Raw genomic sequence first — 17908 nt, forward strand, 5'->3', positions numbered from 1 at the left:
AGGTCACTTTACCACCCTGAGCCTTGGCTTCTTCCATTTTAAAAAGGAAGGAACGGGAAGAACCACTTCATGGGACGGTTGTGAGCACGAAATGAGGAAGGAAGCCAGTGCTCTGGAACCGGTAGCTATTTTTGTTGCTGTTATAATGAAATGTGGCATCAAACATGCTGTGCTTTTCAGGGATTGTGTTTCCGAGAGTGGATGGGACTGTGTATGACTCCATGCGAGGTCCTGTCTAAATGCATGTACCTGTGTGTGCGTGTCTGAGTGTGAATGCAGGAGCCCGTGACTTATTGCAGTGGACTTAATGAACTGGACATCAACTGCTTCTCTCTGCTCCTGTCCCCGGGCCCAAGGAGACAGGAGCTGTGTGCCAACTCCCTCCTGCCAAAGAAAACTGCTCCTGGCCACCTCCTTGGCGCCACCTAGTGGCACTGGATTTGTGAAGCTCAGACACCTGGCCTGGGAGTCCAGGAACATATCTGCAGCAGGTGACAAGTCACAGACTATACAACCTCTGGGCTTGTTCCACCCTTGGAAAACCTCCAAGGGAAGTCTAGCCTTCTGTCTCAACCAGAGCTGCCCAACAGAACTTTCTGTAACGATGGAAATGTTCCGTACCTGTGCTATCCAGTACAGCAGCCAATAGTCACATGTGCTTATTGAGCACTGGAAATGTGGCTAGTGCTAATACGGAACTGAATTTTTAATTGTACTTATTTTAATTATTTTTTTTATTTTTTTAACTTTTATTTATTCTTGAGAGACAGAGACAGACCATGGATGGGGGAGAGGCAGAGCAAGAGAGGGAGACACAGAACCCAAAGCAGGCTCCAGGCTCTGAGCTGTTGGCACAGAGCCCCACGTGGGGCCCGAACCACAAACCTTGAGATTATGACCTGAGCCAAGGTCGGACGCTCAACCGACTGAGCCACCCAGGCGCCTCTTAATTAATTTAACTTTAAACTGCCACACACAGGACAACTCTGGTCTGAAGGACTGTCTGAGCCCTGGTATCCAGCTATGCCCAAACCAGACAGACCAACTCCCTGGGCCTCTCAGCCACAAGAACCAAGGCAGTCCCTTTCCACAAAGGCTGGTTTGACTCTGGCCATGTCCAAAGAGTCCTAACCAATCAGATGATGACCAACCGACCAATCGGATCTCCTCTCCTAGGGCATATGAATACATGAGGCACTCAAAGAAGGCAGCAGGAAGCAAGGACACCTGCTACTGAAAGACAAGAGGAACCAGGCCCCTGGGCTTGCTAGTGGGTCCCAGGGTTGCCAGTGCGCCATGCTTCTAGGATGCTGCACATCCCAATCCTGGAAGAGTTAGGGCCCCACGTGACTGAAGAGCCTCCAAAGAGCAAAGAGAAGCTTGGACTTAGAGACACATAAACCTGGTTCTGTTCTCAGATTGCGTTGTGTGACCTTAGGCAAGTGACAGCGTCTCTGAGGCTAATTTTCCTCGCCTGTGAAATAGGAATCAGAGTACAAATCTCCTAAGGACTGGGTAAAGATCAAGATAATGCATATAAAAGCATCTCCTACAGTGCAGCTGCGCAGAGTAAGCACACAATGTTTGCTAAATTATTATTCATTCTATATAGCTTTATATTAAGCCATCATCATGTAAGTTTTTATAAACTGAAAAAAAAAAAACAAAAAACCAATCCCTGACTAATAGAACAATTATCTGGGTCATCCAGATGCCACGCCAGGACATGCTCCATGGCTCCCCCCTTTCCTTCCAACCAAGTCCAGCCAGCCTCCACATCTTGCAGATCCCACCCTGTAGCACCTTGCAGCTAGCCATCCATTTCGAGAACACACCTGAAGCCGCCTTCATCTTTCTCTCTTTTTTTTAATTTTTTTAATGTTTATTTTTTTTTTGAGAGAGAGGCAGAGTGTGAGTAGGGGAGGAGCAGAGAGGGAGGGAGACACAGAATCCAAAGCAGGCTCCAGCCTCCGAACTGTCAGCACAGAGCCCGACGCGGGGCTTGAACTCAAGAACCGTGAGATCATGACCTGAGCTGAAGTCAGACGCTTAAGTCAGACAGAGCCACCCAGGCGCCCCCGCCTTCATCTTTCTCTTGACCCATTGTGGGTTCGCGTCCATCAGCTCCAAAGGAGTCCCTCAGGGTCTCCCCAGGCGGTCACAGTGACCTTCCTATAAAGCTCCAGGCCTCCACTTAAAGCCTCCAACTATCTCCCTGTAGCTAAACTAATTGAATGCACACTCTGAAGCCTGACCACCCAGGCCCTCCACCCTTTCGACCTGATTCCTCTTCCAATGCTCCTGCCTCACTCGTTCACTTGAGCAAACCTCGCTCTTTTTCACCTCTGAGCTAGTATAAGATTCAACAGACAGGCCATAGGAATCACACAGAAACCCAGAAAGATAACTTTGGATACATAAGAATTTAGTAATGAATGTGAAAAATTAAAGTCTAGAGCTGGAATGACATATCCGATTATTTGGGAAAATAAAATTATAATTTAATCTCTCATCTTATCCCCCACTAAATTCCAAATGGATTAAAGAATTAATGTGAAAAGAAAAGAGTTAATGTGAAAAGGAAATAAATAAATAAATAAATAAATAAATAAATAAATAAATGGCACCATCAACTTTCTGGATGGAGAAGGTCTTTCTAAGCATAAAAGTAACAAAGAAGTCACAAATGAAAAGTTTGACAGATTTTACTATCTTAAAATTTTAAACTTTCGTACTAAAAAACAAGAGTAAAATTTAAGGGCAAAGGGTAAACTGAGAAAGATTATTTGGAAATAAAAATATGAATGACAAAGCGTTCACAACTTTAATTACCAAAGAGTTCTAATGAGTCAGCAGGAAATATATGAATATCCCAATAGAAAAACAGGCAAGAGTCATTAAGAAATATTTTCCCGGGGCGCCTGGGTGGCGCAGTCGGTTAAGCGTCCGACTTCAGCCAGGTCACGATCTCGCGGTCCGTGAGTTCGAGCCCCGCGTCGGGCTCTGGGCTGATGGCTCAGAGCCTGGAGCCTGTTTCCGATTCTGTGTCTCCCTCTCTCTCTGCCCCTCCCCCGTTCATGCTCTGTCTCTCTCTGTCCCAAAAATAAATAAACGTTGAAAAAAAAATTTAAAAAAAAAAAAAAAAAAAGAAATATTTTCCCAAAAAATAAAATTTGAAACAATCTGTGAAAATACGTTACCTTTAGTGGTAGTCCAAAAAGTAATCAAAGACACAAAGATTTATATTCAAGGATGTTTTTGCAGCATTATTTATTAATAGTTAAAAATGTGTAAGACAACCTTAATATCTAAAAAATAAAGCAATGATTAAATAAATTATGAAACATCATAATAGGATTGTTATGCAATATTTTTAACCATGATTTTAAAGAGTATTTAATCGTGTCCAAAATGTAATTACATAATAACTGTTAAAAGGAAGCTAAAAAGCACAAAAAGACTAAAAAGAAACATCAAACTAATAACATTTCAGGTGGCAGGGCATGGGTTTTTATTTTTCCATCCCAATATTTGTATGCATTTATAAATCTTCTACAGTGAGCATGTACTATTTTTATAGCCAAGAAAAAGGTTATTTTTAAAAAAGGGACGCCTGGGTGGCTCAGTCGGTTGAGCATCCAACTTCAGCTCAGGTCATAATCTCACAGTCCCTGAGTTCGAGCCCCGCGTCGGGCTCTGTGCTGACAGCTCAGAGCCTGGAGCCTGCTTCAGATTCTGTCTCCCTCTCTCTCCGCCCCTCCCCTGCTCATGCTCTGTCTCTGTCTCAAAAATAAATAAAAACATTAAAAAAAATTTTTTTAAGGAAAAAAAGACTGTACTGATATGGGGAAATGCTTGTTACACTATGCAGAGAAAAGAAGACCCAAGGAGGCCATGGGGGCTTTTGTTCACTTACTCAGAGTTACGGTAGTGCTGATGTAATAGAGAATAAAATAAAATGTACTCTGTCAATCAAATAAATGCAAAAGTTAAATATCAATGAGGACTTGGGGACTGAGTCCACATATACCCCTGACAGGAGTATTAATGGTAAAACCTCCTTGGGAAGGGAAGGGAAGGGGAGGGGAGGGGAGGGGAGGGGAGGGGAGGGGAGGGAAGGGAAGGGAAGAGAAGGGAAGGGAAGGGAAGGAAGGGGAGGGGAGGGGAGGGGAGGGAATACAATGTTACATTACCTTCAGCTGTACAATAGTGATTGATCGAGTGTATACATTATGCTATATGCTCACAAGTGCAGCTGCCATCTGAAACCACACAACACTACTAACTGACTATATTCCTTATGCTGTACCTTTTATCCCTGACTTACTCATTCCGTAACTGCAAGCCCATACCTCCCACTCTCCGCCCCTCTGACAGTTTGTTCTCTGTATTTATGGTCTGTTTCTGCTTTTTGTTTATTTGTTTGCCTTGTTTTGTAGATTCCACACATAAGTAAAATCATAAAACCTGTCTTTCTTTTTACTTTAAATTCTAGTATAGTTAACCTACATTGTTATATCAAAATAAAAGGCTTCTGCACAGTGAAGGAAACAATCAACAAAACTAAAAGGCAACCTACTGAATGGGAGAAGATATTTGCAAATGATATTTCCAATAAAGGGTCAGAATCCAGAATATAGAAAGAACTTATAGATAGGGGTGACTAGCTGGCTCAGTCGGTAGAGTACACGACTCTTAATCTCGGAGTATGAGTTCAAGCCCCACATTGGGCATGCAGCCTACTTAAAATAAAAAATAAAAATAAAATTAAAAACATACAAAAATAATTTATACAACCCAACACCCAAAAAACAAATAATCCGATTAATGGGCAGAAGAAATGAACATAAAACCTCTCTTGAGGGCAGTATGTCTACCTCTGGAAGACCTGCAACCCAACAGCCCTGCCTCCTGGTAACCCCCCCCACACACACACCCAGCCTCACCCAAATGCACAGAGGGTCACATGAGGGGACAGTCATTACAGTACTGTCTGCAATATAAGAAAATGGAAATGACCCAAGAGCCCACCAACAGGACATAAAAGGGGGAAACAAAAGATGTGACATGTTTGTACCAAAAAATGCGACATGGCAGTGAGGCATGAATGCAGAACTATGGTGGTAACATCGAACGCCGTTCTAAGCACTTGGCGTACGTAAGCTTACGGAATCCGCAAAATAATCTACGAGGTTTCGGTTTTATATTATTGCCATTTTATAGACGACTAAACTAGGCACAGAGAAATTAAGTCACCTGCCTGGAGTCTCACAAGCTGGTAAGTGGCAGAGCCAAGACCTGTACCCCAGCAGCCCGAGGCCAGAACATGGCCAGGATACATTCACGTAAGCTTGAAAGGACATCATGCATGTGGATTGTTAATACACAGGAAAAAGTAGCCAGGTCACGATCTCGCGGTCCGTGGGTTCGAGCCCCGCGTCGGGCTCTGGGCTGATGGCTCAGAGCCTGGAGCCTGTTTCCAATTCTGTGTCTCCCTCTCTCTCTGCCCCTCCCCCGTTCATGCTCTGTCTCTCTCTGTCCCAAAAATAAATAAACGTTGAAAAAAAAAATTAAAAAAAAAAATACACAGGAAAAAGTATATAATGTCTCTAGATGCCTCTCCATGGATGTGACGGTGCTAAAAACACTGACTGAGAAAAAACACACCACGTTCCTGGTAGTACTCGCCTCTATGGATGGGGGGGACAGGGCAATGGGGCCAAGAAGGAATGATTACAGGAATTTGACTTTATGATGTCATTTCTTTTCTTTAAAAAGGAAAAAAAAAAAGCTCAAAAAGTTTAAAATAGAATTACCATATGATCCAACAACTCAGCTTCCGGGTATATACCCGAAAGAACTGAAAGCAGGGACTCAAACAGGTATTTGGAGACTCCTGTTCGTGGCAGTGTATCGGCCAAAAGGTCCACGTGTTCATCCATAGATGAATGGATAAACAAAATGTGGCTAAACAAAATATACATACAATAGTCTTCAATCTTAAAGAGGAAGGAAATTCTGACACGCTACAACATGGATGAATCTTGAAGACGTTTCACTAGCGAAAGAAGCCATACACAAAAGGGCCAATGCTGTACAGATACACTCACCTGGGGCCACTTAGAGTGACCACATTCATAAAGTCAGAAAGTAGATTGCTGTGGTTGCCATGGGCTGGAGGGAGGGCGGGAGGAGTGGGGAGTTAGTGTTCGATGGGTGCAGAGTTTCAGTTTGGGATAATGAAAAAGTTCTAGAAACGGTGAGTGGTGGGGGTTGTACATTATAAATATACTCAATGCCACTTAGTGCTATCCTTAAAAATGGTTATAATAATAAATCTCATATTATGTATATTTTACCACAATTTTTTAAAGGTTTATTTATTTATTTTGAGAGAGAGAACACAAGTGGGAGGAGGGGAAGAGAGAGAGAGAGAGAAGAGAATCCCAAGCAGGCTCCACACTGTCAGCACAGAGCCCGAGGCGGGGCTCAATCCCACGAAGCGCCAGATCATGACCTGAGCCGAAATCAAGAGTCAGCCACTCAACAGACTGAGCCTTGCAGGCACCCCTATTTTACCACAACGTCTAATAAGGTTTGGTGAAAATGCAACAAAATGTTAACAGCTGTCAGGTTCGGGTCATCAGTACTCTGAGGTGGCCATGTCATTATTGTAAAAAATCAAACAAGCACGGGGCGCCTGAATTGTCTCAGTCAGTTAAGCATCCGACTCTTGGTTTCGGCTCAGGTCATGATCTCATGGTTCATGAGATCAAGCCCTGCATCAGGCTCTGCACTGAAAGCATGGAACCTGCTTGGGACTCTCTCTGTCTCTCTCTCTGCCCCTCCCTGGTGCATGTGCACGCGTTCTCTCTCTCTCTCAGAATGAAGAAATAAACTTAAAAAAAATCAAACCAACAAAACCAGAACCTCCGGACAGGCAGAGGGTGTGGAAGGCAAGGCCCTTGCAGGCAGGACACCCCTCCCAGATGGCTCAGGGCCTTCCATCTCTTCCCTCCCCCTCCTACTTTTACTGCATCATGGTTGCTATGGAAACAGGCCCCTTGGGCTCCCAGAGCTCAGCCCAGGTGCTACTGACTCCAGGAATAATGTCAGAGTATGAATAAAACAAAAGCCCGACCGACCATCCGGGCCTCGTACACACACACACACACACACACACACACACACACACACACGTCTGCGCTCCTGGTGGGTTTCCTACTGAAGGTGTGTCCATCCATGTGCCTGCAGTGATACCACTTGCCCACACCTGTCAGCAGCAGGCCTGGGTCTGGGTGCATAGGGGTCCAGTTTGCCCCTGTGGGTATGCCTGCATGCACGCGGGCATATCACATGGGCACCTGTGTCCACACAGCCCAGGACTATTATTACTAGTATCGGAAATACTGTGGCAGGTAACATGTACCAACCGCTATGTACCGGGCAGGGTGCTCCAGGGTGCCTGGATCATCTCCTTGGAACCGTACAATAGGACCCACATTTGTGATCCCCACATAAATGAGGCACAGAGAGGTTGTATGGCTTGCCCAAGGTCACCCAGAGCACATGAACCTAACCACTGAATCTAGATTACGGGGAGAAGAGCTTTGAATGTCACTGGTTCCCAAAGAGCCACAAACACAGCTGCACCAGAAGGAGCACCTCTGGCCCTGATGAGGCCCAGGTCTCCCAAGCCTAAGGAAGCAGATTCCCCAGGGTGGGTCTGCACAGCAGCCAGGGGTGGGCACCCCTGATCCAGCCTATGCTGAGCTGGCAGGAGGGTCTGGACAGGGCATGGCAGGGTGAGGTCCCTTCAAGTCCTCTTTCTGGGCCCAGAAATGCACCTGGAAAAGCCTGTAGCCCAGAGATCCTCAATTCCAGATGTGTCTACCGGCAGCAAGGCAACCAGGAAAGTGGCAATGGCTGCCGTTGCACGCGCGCGCGCGCACACACACACACACACCCCTCAGGGCAGGGCTCCAGAAGTCAGTAATGTGGCTTTGCGGCCTGCCAGGCACGGATTTCCGCCCACTCCACCCTCGAAGAATGAGGAGGGCGTGGGACGGAAGATGACACTGTGGTACCCTGCCGGTTCACAGCCCAGCCCGAGGCAGGGAGGGGTCAACCACCTCACCTAAACAACAAACTGTGACGGAGCTGGGCTGGGCACCCCAGAGGCTCCCACAGCCTCAGATTTCAAGGGGAGAGGGACGCGGGCAGAAACCACTGGACCACCGCAGAGCAGGAAGAAGTAAAGGCATTTCCTGCTAAGGGAACAACATAAGCAAAGAAGTAAAGGCATCAAGGCGACAAAGTGCCAGAAAACAGCAAGTCACACCGTCTGGCTTGGAGCTGAAGATCAAGAGGAGGCACGGTTGTAAGAAAAGGGGTGGGGGAGGGAGAGGAACCCACCAAACCCTAGAAACGTGCTGAGACACAGAGAAGTTAAAAAACTTGCCCAAGTTCATCCAGATGGTGGAGTCCGGATTTAAAACGTAGGCTGCCTGACTCTGAAGCACACGGAATAACCACTAAGACGGGGTTCACTGGTTGGCAGCCTTTTCCTCCGTGCACACCTTGCAATGCTGTGAAGTGAGCCCAGCTCGGCCTGGAGCAGTGGTCCTCTTTGGGGTGGGGAAGCTTCTACTCCCTCCCCTCTGAAAACTCAGCAATGCCCGGACACATTTTTGACTGTCACTCCTAGGGGGCAGGTTGCTAGTGTCTCGTAAGCAAAGGCCAGAGACGCTGCTCAACATCTACAATGCACAGGACAGCCCCCGAAACAAAGATTTATCCAGCCCCAAATGTCAACAGAAACCTTAACCTAGATTGACCCACCCACCTGGAGCCCATTTTAACATCCAACCTGACCTGAACCATTGACAATCAGCACACTGCTCATCCCTTGGGACTGGGGTTCCCAGAAACTATTGCACATTAGAATTACCTGGAAATCAGGGCACCTAGGTGGCTCAGTCGGTTGAGCGTCCGACTTTGGCTCAGGTCATGATCTCACAGTTCGTGAGTTGCAGCCCCGCATCAGGCTCGGTGCTGACAGCTCAGAGCCCAGAGCCTGCTTCAGATTCTGTGTCTCCCTCTCTCTCTGCCCCTCCCCTGCTCACACTGTCTCTCTCTTTCTCTCTCTCAAAAATAAATAAACACTAAAAAAAAGAATGAAAAAAAAAAAAAAAGAATCACCTGGAAATCTTTAAAAAAAAAAAAAAAAAATACTGATGATGGGACCCACCCACCCCAGACATTCTGATTTCCAACTCTGGAACTGGGTGTGACCTGGGCATGAGAATCTTTTAAAGCCTCCCAGGTGATAGCAAAGTGCAAAACATCTGGGAACCACTGCCTTGAGGGAGAGAAGGATCAAATTATCTGCTATGGACCAGAGACCGTTAGTGGATGCTAATGCCAGAAAGAGAGGACACTAGAAAGTCAACACAACCAAAAACCGCCCAGCCCCCCACCAGCTTGGGGCGGGGATGGTCCCCACACCAGGCTCCCAGGAACTAGACTATGTGCAGTCAGCACTAAAAAAGCCTGCCACGGGCACACAGAGGGCAGAGCTAGAGACGACTTTGGCATGATGGATTAGTCAGAGCTGGCAGAGGCCTGAGGAGGAGGTTAATTAGAGAGTCTTTGTCAACTGTCTGGACAGGAGATAATGGGCCTGAACCAGGAGGAGGGCGGAAGAGGGCCTCGTGACTCAGGGACTTCACAACCTGGTGACAGAGAAAGAACTGGATTGGAAGACAGAAAAGGTTAATTGAGAGTGAGTGTGGTCTGGGGACAGAGCAGGAAGTGATCAGTCAGCGGCTGAAGGTGGAGATGAGAGCACCTGGGAGGGGGTGACCTGGGACAGGGACTAGGGAGTCAGCCATGGGGACACAGGGAGCTGGAACCCGAGAGGGATGACAGCCCCAGATCACAAGTGGCCCACTGGTGACCCTCTGAGCTGAACCTGGCCTACAGGGCAGGCCACACATGGCTTGAGTTAGCTCTCAAGACTTTTCCTAAAATTCCAGATTTCCAGCTTCTCTTGGACAGTGGAAGATCTGGCGAGACAGGCAAGCATCCCCACAGACGCTGATATGTGCCCCCAGACCCCTTCCTGTGGTTGTCTTCGGCCCTGCCAGATCCCTGCAGCCATCAGGCCTATCTTCAGAAAGAAGAGACAAGACAACGTGCTAAGCCAGAAAGCGGTGATGATGGAGGGGCTGCTAGGGGGAGGAGGAAAGGAGCCAGGTGCTGCACAGAGCCAGACAGCTCTGTCCTGGTCCCGCACCTCCCACCTCAAGCTAGGAACATCCCCACTTGGGACCTCACATACTGATCTGTAAACAAGGAGGCTGATGCCCATGACCTCTAGTTGCCCACCCTCATGTCCACTGGGCTCCTGCAGGCTGCCCAGGTCAACCCTTCTGACCAGTCTTTGAGATGAAGCCTAGAGAAAACCTGATTCTTTCCAACACAGATTACCCCAGGCAGTGAGAAATCCCAACTACAGCTGAAGGGGCCAGGGATGACCAGCCGGGGGGGGGGGGGGGGGGGGGGGGAGGGGGGGGGAAGAACACTGGGAACAAGAACCACCTTCCAAAATCTAAAGGAATGTCAGGAAAACGAGGGATTAGCCTTGTTTGGGGAGGGATGAGAAACCAAGGAATGGCAGCTACAGAGATTCCAGATGAAAAGAATGGTCATCTTTGAACAATCAGAACTGTATTGTAATAGAATAGGCATCCTTACAAAGTAATGAGCTCCCTGTTGCTGGAGGTAACCAAACTCAGGTTCAGTGACTAGTTTCAGGGGCACAATGAATTTATGTAGTGGCTCATTTGACTTTTTTATTTCAAGTTCTGAGATTCAAGGGCTCCAGAGATCTGGAGATCTCCCTTAAAGGCTCCCACACCTCCCAATGCTCCCAGGGCAAGCTGTTGGGGATCAGGCTCTGGACTCTGCCTTCCAGAAAAGAAGGGCCTAGATGGTCTGGAAAAAGCACAGAACGTCCACTTCCTTGCTCCCCTTGCCCTTCAGCAACCCCACAACCACACAGCCAGACCTAGCAACCCCTGCTGCACAGCCCCCATCCCAGCAGAGCCTCACCAGGGCCCCCTCAGAGGGAGAGGGAACAGCTAGCTCCTGGGAGAGAGCCCTCTACATCCTCTCCCCACACTCCCATCCCCACTCCCTGCTCCCAGCCCCACAGGGGACAGCAGAAGGAAGGAAATAGAAGCAAGCACCCCCCACATTCCCAGGCACCCTGTCCAGCAGGAGCCTCTCTGAGGGCAGCGGGGGTCCTGACACACCCCGGGGTCCACAATGTATGGACAGGAAGCACGTGGGAAGGACAATGTGGGGAGTCAGAGCCTCTCTTCAAAGCCCATAAGAGCAATTCTTCCCCAGCCCTGGCCAAATCCAGCCCTTGGTGAGCCAAGCAAAGCCCTAGGGCCTCCTCCCCATGGGATTCTGAGTCTTCTCATCGAGTCAGGCCAGCAGGCCTCTAAGTCTGAGGAGACTTGTGAAGAAGCTCAAGTACATGGCCAGGGACCTGAGGACTGAAGGACCCTTTCAGGGAGCTGAATGGGGTGAGGAGGCTCCCCCAAGAAGAGCTGGGTCCAGGCTGGTGGGCCCCAGGCTGCCCATCTGCATTCCACTCTCCCGTTTCCCTGCCCTGGTCCCCCACAGTAACACACTTAGCCCTGTCCCATGGGATCAATAAGGACCACTCAGCTCCCCAGCCACTTGGCAAACACCCCCACAGGGCCCCAGGAATAAGCAGAACCCCTCCTGCCCATAGTCTCATACCCATCTCAGAAGGGCCCGATGCCCAGGGCCCACTGGCCAGAGCTTCCAGCTAGCTCCCTGCTTGCCCATCAGGAGACACCCACCGGACCTGGTCAAGACCCAGGAAGCTGCTTGTCCACCAAGAATCCAGAACAGGGACTCACCAGGGCTTCCTAGGCATGGCGGGGACCAGCCGGGATGAGGGCCAGGAACACACAAATCCCTGGAGTTTGCAGACCTTGCTGCCTGGCAAATGGCACCTCCAGGTGCATCCTCAGTGTCTGGCAATGAAATCAGGCCACAGCCCAATTGCCAGCTGAACACCCGCCCGCCTTGCTTCTCCCTGTAGCCACTCACGCCCTGAGACTCCAGATCCCAAAAGAGACATGTTCGTGGTTACCATAGGAACTCGCTAAAGCCAAAAAAGGCACCACACAGTCACCCACATGGGCCCTCAAAGCTCATGTCCACCTGCACAGGCAAGCACACACACACGCCTACACACACCCACACACGCCTACACTGTGCTCAGGCTCAGGGCCCACAGGGTGTCTGGAAGTGGGTGCCCTGCATGCGTGGTCCAGCCAGCTGCTGATTACAAGGGCAGTGGCGCCAGCCGGTGCTTACCTGGAGCTCGCCTGCCAAAGGCACCCTAGGAGCTGAGCAGGGTTGGGGGTCACGGCCCAGGTCACTGCCAGGCCTGCCTGCAAGGTCAGGGAGAGGGCACTTCCTGGCCTGTTTCCTGGCCACAGACCATCTCTTGCAACACTTCACATGTTGCTCCTCTCCTCTGTCCCCTCTATGGTCGGGGGGGAGGGTAGGTATGAGGGTCAGGGTCTAAACCGGCCACGTGGAGAGGGGAGAGGGGGGAGGGGAGAGTAGGGATCATGTATTCAGAGCCTTACTCCCCCATCTCCATAAATGGGACCAACATCCACCCAAGAGCTCACCCAGAAACTTGAAAGTCTTCACCTTGACCCCTCCCTTGCTCTCACCTCCCACATCGAAACCAATCCAGGCTGGGAAGACCACCTCTTCGATAACTCTCCAATCTGTCCACTCTCTCCAACCCCACTGTCCCCGCCCCAGCCTCCAACCTCTCCAGTGAATCAGCAGAGGACAGCCAGAGGACCCTCTGACTCAAATCTGGGTCCTACTCCCCTTAAAACCCTGCAGTGGCTCCGGTCACCCAGAGAAGCCAGCTCAGCCCTCCGCACAGCTGTCCCATACTGCCAGAGGCTGCCCAGCCTGCCCCCGTACTCCCACCCCAGTATTCCATCTGGTGGTAGTAACCGCCCCCAGATCCCTCCCACCCGCTGCGTTTCTCACCTCACTGTCTGTGCACTGTTGCTGCCTCTCTCTTCTGTGGACTGACCTTACTCACCCTCGGATACAGCTCAGGCATCACCAAGTCTGCAGGAAACCCCTTCCATCTTCTCAGAGGACATCTCTGCCAGCCCTCCTCACACTCCCCTGCAGTTGTCTGACTATACATCTGCCTGCCTCCAGGGCTGTAAGCTTTCACGAGCAGAGACCATGTCTTTTTCATCTCTGTTTTCCCACCAACCCCAGGGCCTGGCACCGGGCTTGGAATGGAGGCGCCCAGTAATTATGAGCTGAACTGATGCAGAATTCTAACCCCCAGAACAACAAGCTCCCCTGCCCTTAACAACCCAGCATACTCTCAGCACATTCCCTGGGTGTGTAAGAGGAAGTGACTAAGGGGGCAGCCCCAGAAGGTTCTAGAACATCTTAGTGGTACCTGAAGGATTCTTGTAATCCACAGTAAGCAAAGTCCTGGTGGAAAATGGGGAAATTAATTGGTGATCATGGCCTTCGGCCAATGCATGAAAAAAGCCACGAAATTGGAATCAAGGGTGGACTGTGGAGCCATAGGCTTTCTGGAAGGAAGGCTGGAAAGCTGGAGGCAGAGACTTGATGCACTGACACCTGGGCCCTGACTCTGCTCTCTCCCCAACACGAGCGTGCGGCCTTGCCAACACTACCACAAGAACCAGGAGAAGCAGATGTCTGTAAAGGTAACCATCTAGATTTTGTGTGTAATTCTCACTGACTGGAGATCGAAACCCCGAGTTTACAACCCCCATCCTGCATGAGCCATGGCTCCAGCAGCTGCCATCAAGAACCCTAGGGGCCAAGAGAAGATACGCTGCGTCTGCTCCTGCCTGTGTGGTCACCCTGCTTCTAATAAAATGTTGAATTCTTAGCTGGTGAAATCTGAACCTAGAGTAGGGATGGCCGTGTGGTATCTTCTGGCCAAACCACAGGACAGCTGAAATGCTGCTCTTGGCCAGGCTGCTGGGAAGATGCTCCTCCAGGCCCTCTCCCTCCCTCTCTTGAGGAAGAAACAAGAGGACACAGTCACCTCCAGGCTTCATCACATGCTTTCTCTCTATTCAGAGAAGCCATTTCTAGTGACCAAGAACTGGGACCATCAGTTAGAAAGGAGGACTTGGGGGGCACCTGGGTGGCTCAGTCAGTTAAGCATCAGTCATGATTTCACAGTTTGTGGGGTCGAGCCCCCCGTCGGGCTCTGTGCTGACAGCTCAGAGCCTGGAGCCTGCTTTGGATCCTGTGTCTCCCTCTCTCTCTGCCCCTTCCCTGCTCCCTCTCCCCCCCCCCACCCCTCTCTCTTCTCTCTCTCTCTCAAAAATAAATAAACATAAAAAATTGTATAAAAAAAGAAAGTTGGATTCTGTTTCCTACAAGGCAATGGGTTCTAGATTTCCCCACCATCAGGAATGTGCTTGCTACTGTGCCCCAGCAGTGGAGACAGGCTGCACTGAATCATCCCTATGCTCACCCAGTCCCATTATGGCCAGTCCCTGTGTATGACAGTCATCTCAGATGGCTGGAGCATGGCTTACCAGCCTGTGCAGCAGAAACACACACACACACACACACACACACACACACACACACACGTACCCACACATGTGTGCGTGCCCATCTCTTTCTTTAGCAAAGAAACAGGGGTCTGTGAGGGAGGGCAAGGGCAGCAAAAAGGAATGGAGGAAGGTTATCTGCGGCTCCCAGCTCAGGTCCTCACCTCCTGGATGCTGCTTCAAGGACCTCCATGAGCAAATCCTAGATTTGCCAGCCTGGGCTCTCCTCGGGGGGAATCTAGTCTATGGCTCAACTACTGCAGTTGACGAAGGGTCAGCCCCCAGAAGGTTCTAGAACATCTTGGTGGTACTGAAGGGTTCTTATAACCTTATCCCAAGCTGGCCTCGGCCCCATCTGCTGATTCTGCCTCTTTCTCTCCTTCCCTCCACCTGCACATGATAGGCTAACCATAATGACCCATAACTGAATCATTCACCAAATCTAGATTGAGAACCTGCTATGTGCCAAACACGATGTTAGATTCTAGGGTGCCAGAGACGAAGTGTGCAGAGCCCCTGTTTTCAAAGACATTCGTTCATGCATGTATGCATTCACTTTTTCAACAGCGAGTACCTCCCATCATTGAGGTCCTCAGAGAAATACAAAAGGACAAATGTCATGAAGCTAAACTCCTAGAATGTCAAAGCTACAAGAGAGCAGGTTAGAGTGTAGCCCAACCATCCCGTCTTACAGATGGGGAAGCTGAGTCTTGGAGAAGTTAACCATTTGCCCATCTGTTAGCCTGGGGCTATAACCTGGCCCTCCCAACTCCTCCCGTGTGCATGGCCACCACCTCCCTCTCCGCTGTTCCCGTGTGGCTCCGTGCCCCCTGCACCTTGCCGGTGAGGGTCCTCATCATTCAGGCACCAGAGATGCCACTCGACCTGGGCCTGCAGCAAGGGCATGTGGCGTGAAGGCAGAGGTGCATATTCTGTGCCACCCAGATTAGGTGCACGGCCCCCGAGAAGAGCGGGGGTGAAAAGAGTGAGAAAGCAGAGTGGCCAAGGGAGGTGCTGAGAACTACTCAGCTCCAGCCTGGACAAAACCAGCCACGAAATACAGACCGGGATTCAAACCCCAGCCCCGTGATTTCTTCACCGATGACCTTAACCAAGTGTCCTGCCTCCATCTTCTCAGCTGTACCACGCCGAGAGCAACAGCAGCTGCTTCGGGAGGCGGTTGTGAAACCTCAGGGAAACTGTGCCATTTCAACTTAGCACACCGTTAAGTGCTCAGCAGTGGCGAGGCCAGAACCCCCACCTTCAGAGCTGGGTGGCTCAGGAACACCTCCAGGAGATACGCGGCTGACTGTCTTTGTGTGGAGAGCGCTAGGTCCCCGGAGAAAGAGCGAAAGCAACTGGGAGCACAGGCCACAGCGCAGGGGTGTCTGCTGCTCAGCAAAGTCAACGGACTACACTAGTAGAGAGAAAGAGGTCTCGCCCAGCGGAGGCAGAAGGAGGGTGGCACCCTGGTGCCTAGGAGAGCTGTAGCCCATGTAGTTGGCTTCCCAAGGGACATACCAGCGGGGCGCCTGGGTGGCTCAGTCGGTTAAGCGTCTGACTCTTGATTTCGGGTCAGGTCATGGTCTCACTTTTGAGTTCGAGCCCCACATCAGGCTCTGTGCTGACAGTGCAGATTCTACTTGGGATTCTCTTTCTCTCCCTCTCTCAATGCCCCTACCCTGCTTGCTCTCACTCTCAAAATAAATCAATAAACTTTAAAAATGTTAATCTAATGGACATATCAGCGAGCAGAGCCATATCCTGGGCATCTAGGCAGATCTCCACATTAGGGACTATCAATGGAGGGGAGGAAGACAAATGAAAACACAAGGACTGAACTCCCTTTTAGTCCCCAGGGTAGCAGGGGTGGCTAGCTTAAAGCTCGTATGGTGTCTGTCCAGCCCACAAGCCACCTTTCTTCATGGGAACTAACCCCTCCCACATAGAGAGGTGACCACAGCAGCCATATTTTATCATAAAACTTCATGTCTCCAGCTAAACTGATTGGACCAGGGGTACACAAGTGACCCAAGCTGGGCCAGTAAGATTCTCTCTCTTTTTCAACAGTTTTATTGAGATGTAATTTACACATGATACAATTCATCATTTTAAAGTACACGATTCAATGGCTTTAGTATATTCGCAAGGTTGTGCCACCATCACCACTATCTGGTCCTCGGACATTTACATCACCCCACAAAGACACCTGCATCCTTTAGCACTCACTCCCCCTAACAACCTCCCCAGCCCTAGGAAACCACGAATCTATTTTCTGTCTCTATGGGTTTGCTTACTCTAGACTTCTCATATAAATGGAATCACACAATATGCGGTTGTGACTTTCACTTAGCATAATGTTTCCAAAGTTCATCTATGTTGTAACATGTGTCAGTACTTGGTTTCTTTTGATGGCCAAATGGTATGCCATTGTATCGATGTGTCACGTTTTGTTTACCCATCCATCTGTTGATAAACATTTGGGTTGTCTCCACTTCGGGCTATTACTAATCATGCCGCTATGAACATTCGTGTTACAAGTTTCTACATGAACAACATATATTTTCATTTCTCTTGGGTATGTACTTAAGAGAGGAATTGCTGGTCATATGGTAACTCTGTGTTTAACCTTTTGAGAAACTGCCAGATTGTTTTCCAAAGCAGCTGCACCATTTTACATTCCCAGTAGCCAGCGGTGAACAAGGGTTCCAGTTTCTCCCCATCCACACCCAATACCTGCCATTATCTTCTTTCTGATTATAGTCATTCTAATGGGTGTGAGGTAGTATCTCACTGTGGCTTTCAGGTATATTTCCCTGATGGCTAATGATGCTGAACATCTTTTCACATGCTTATTGTCCATTTATGTATCTTCTTTGGAGAAATGTCTATTCAGATCCTTTGCACATTTTCTAATTGTGTTGTCTTTGTATTGTTGAGAGCTCTTTATGTATTTTAGATAAAAGTCCCTTATCAGATATGATTTGCAAATATTTTCTCCCACTCTGTGGATTGACATTTCACTTTCTTGATGGTGTCCTTTGTAACACAGAAGTTTTTGATTTGGATGAAGTTCAATTTATCAATTTGTTGTTGTTGCTTATGCTTTTGGTGTCATATCTAAGAAACCACTGCCTTATTCGAAGTCACAAAGATTTACTCCTATGTTTTCTTCTAAGAGTTTTATAGGTTTAGCTCTTACATTT

At 49.1% G+C, this 17908-nt stretch overlaps 1 protein-coding gene across 7 annotated transcripts in view; it reads right to left on the reverse strand.

The window, feature by feature from the left end:
• The window catches only part of RAP1GAP2 (RAP1 GTPase activating protein 2), a 225711-nt gene that overhangs the window by 165712 nt on the left and 42091 nt on the right, over positions 1 to 17908 (reverse strand). The window contains exon 1 of one of the 7 annotated variants that reach the window (XM_045487742.1): positions 11961 to 12053. The exons of the other annotated variants lie outside the window; for them this stretch is intronic. Coding sequence (XP_045343698.1) covers positions 11961 to 11977 — 17 coding nt within the window. The 5' untranslated portion in view covers positions 11978 to 12053. Of the gene's footprint in view, positions 1 to 11960; positions 12054 to 17908 lie in introns of those variants that run through there. 7 annotated transcript variants of the gene reach the window in all.

This window comes from Leopardus geoffroyi, chromosome E1, assembly GCF_018350155.1.
Source record: "Leopardus geoffroyi isolate Oge1 chromosome E1, O.geoffroyi_Oge1_pat1.0, whole genome shotgun sequence".
Lineage (NCBI taxonomy): Eukaryota > Metazoa > Chordata > Mammalia > Carnivora > Felidae > Leopardus > Leopardus geoffroyi.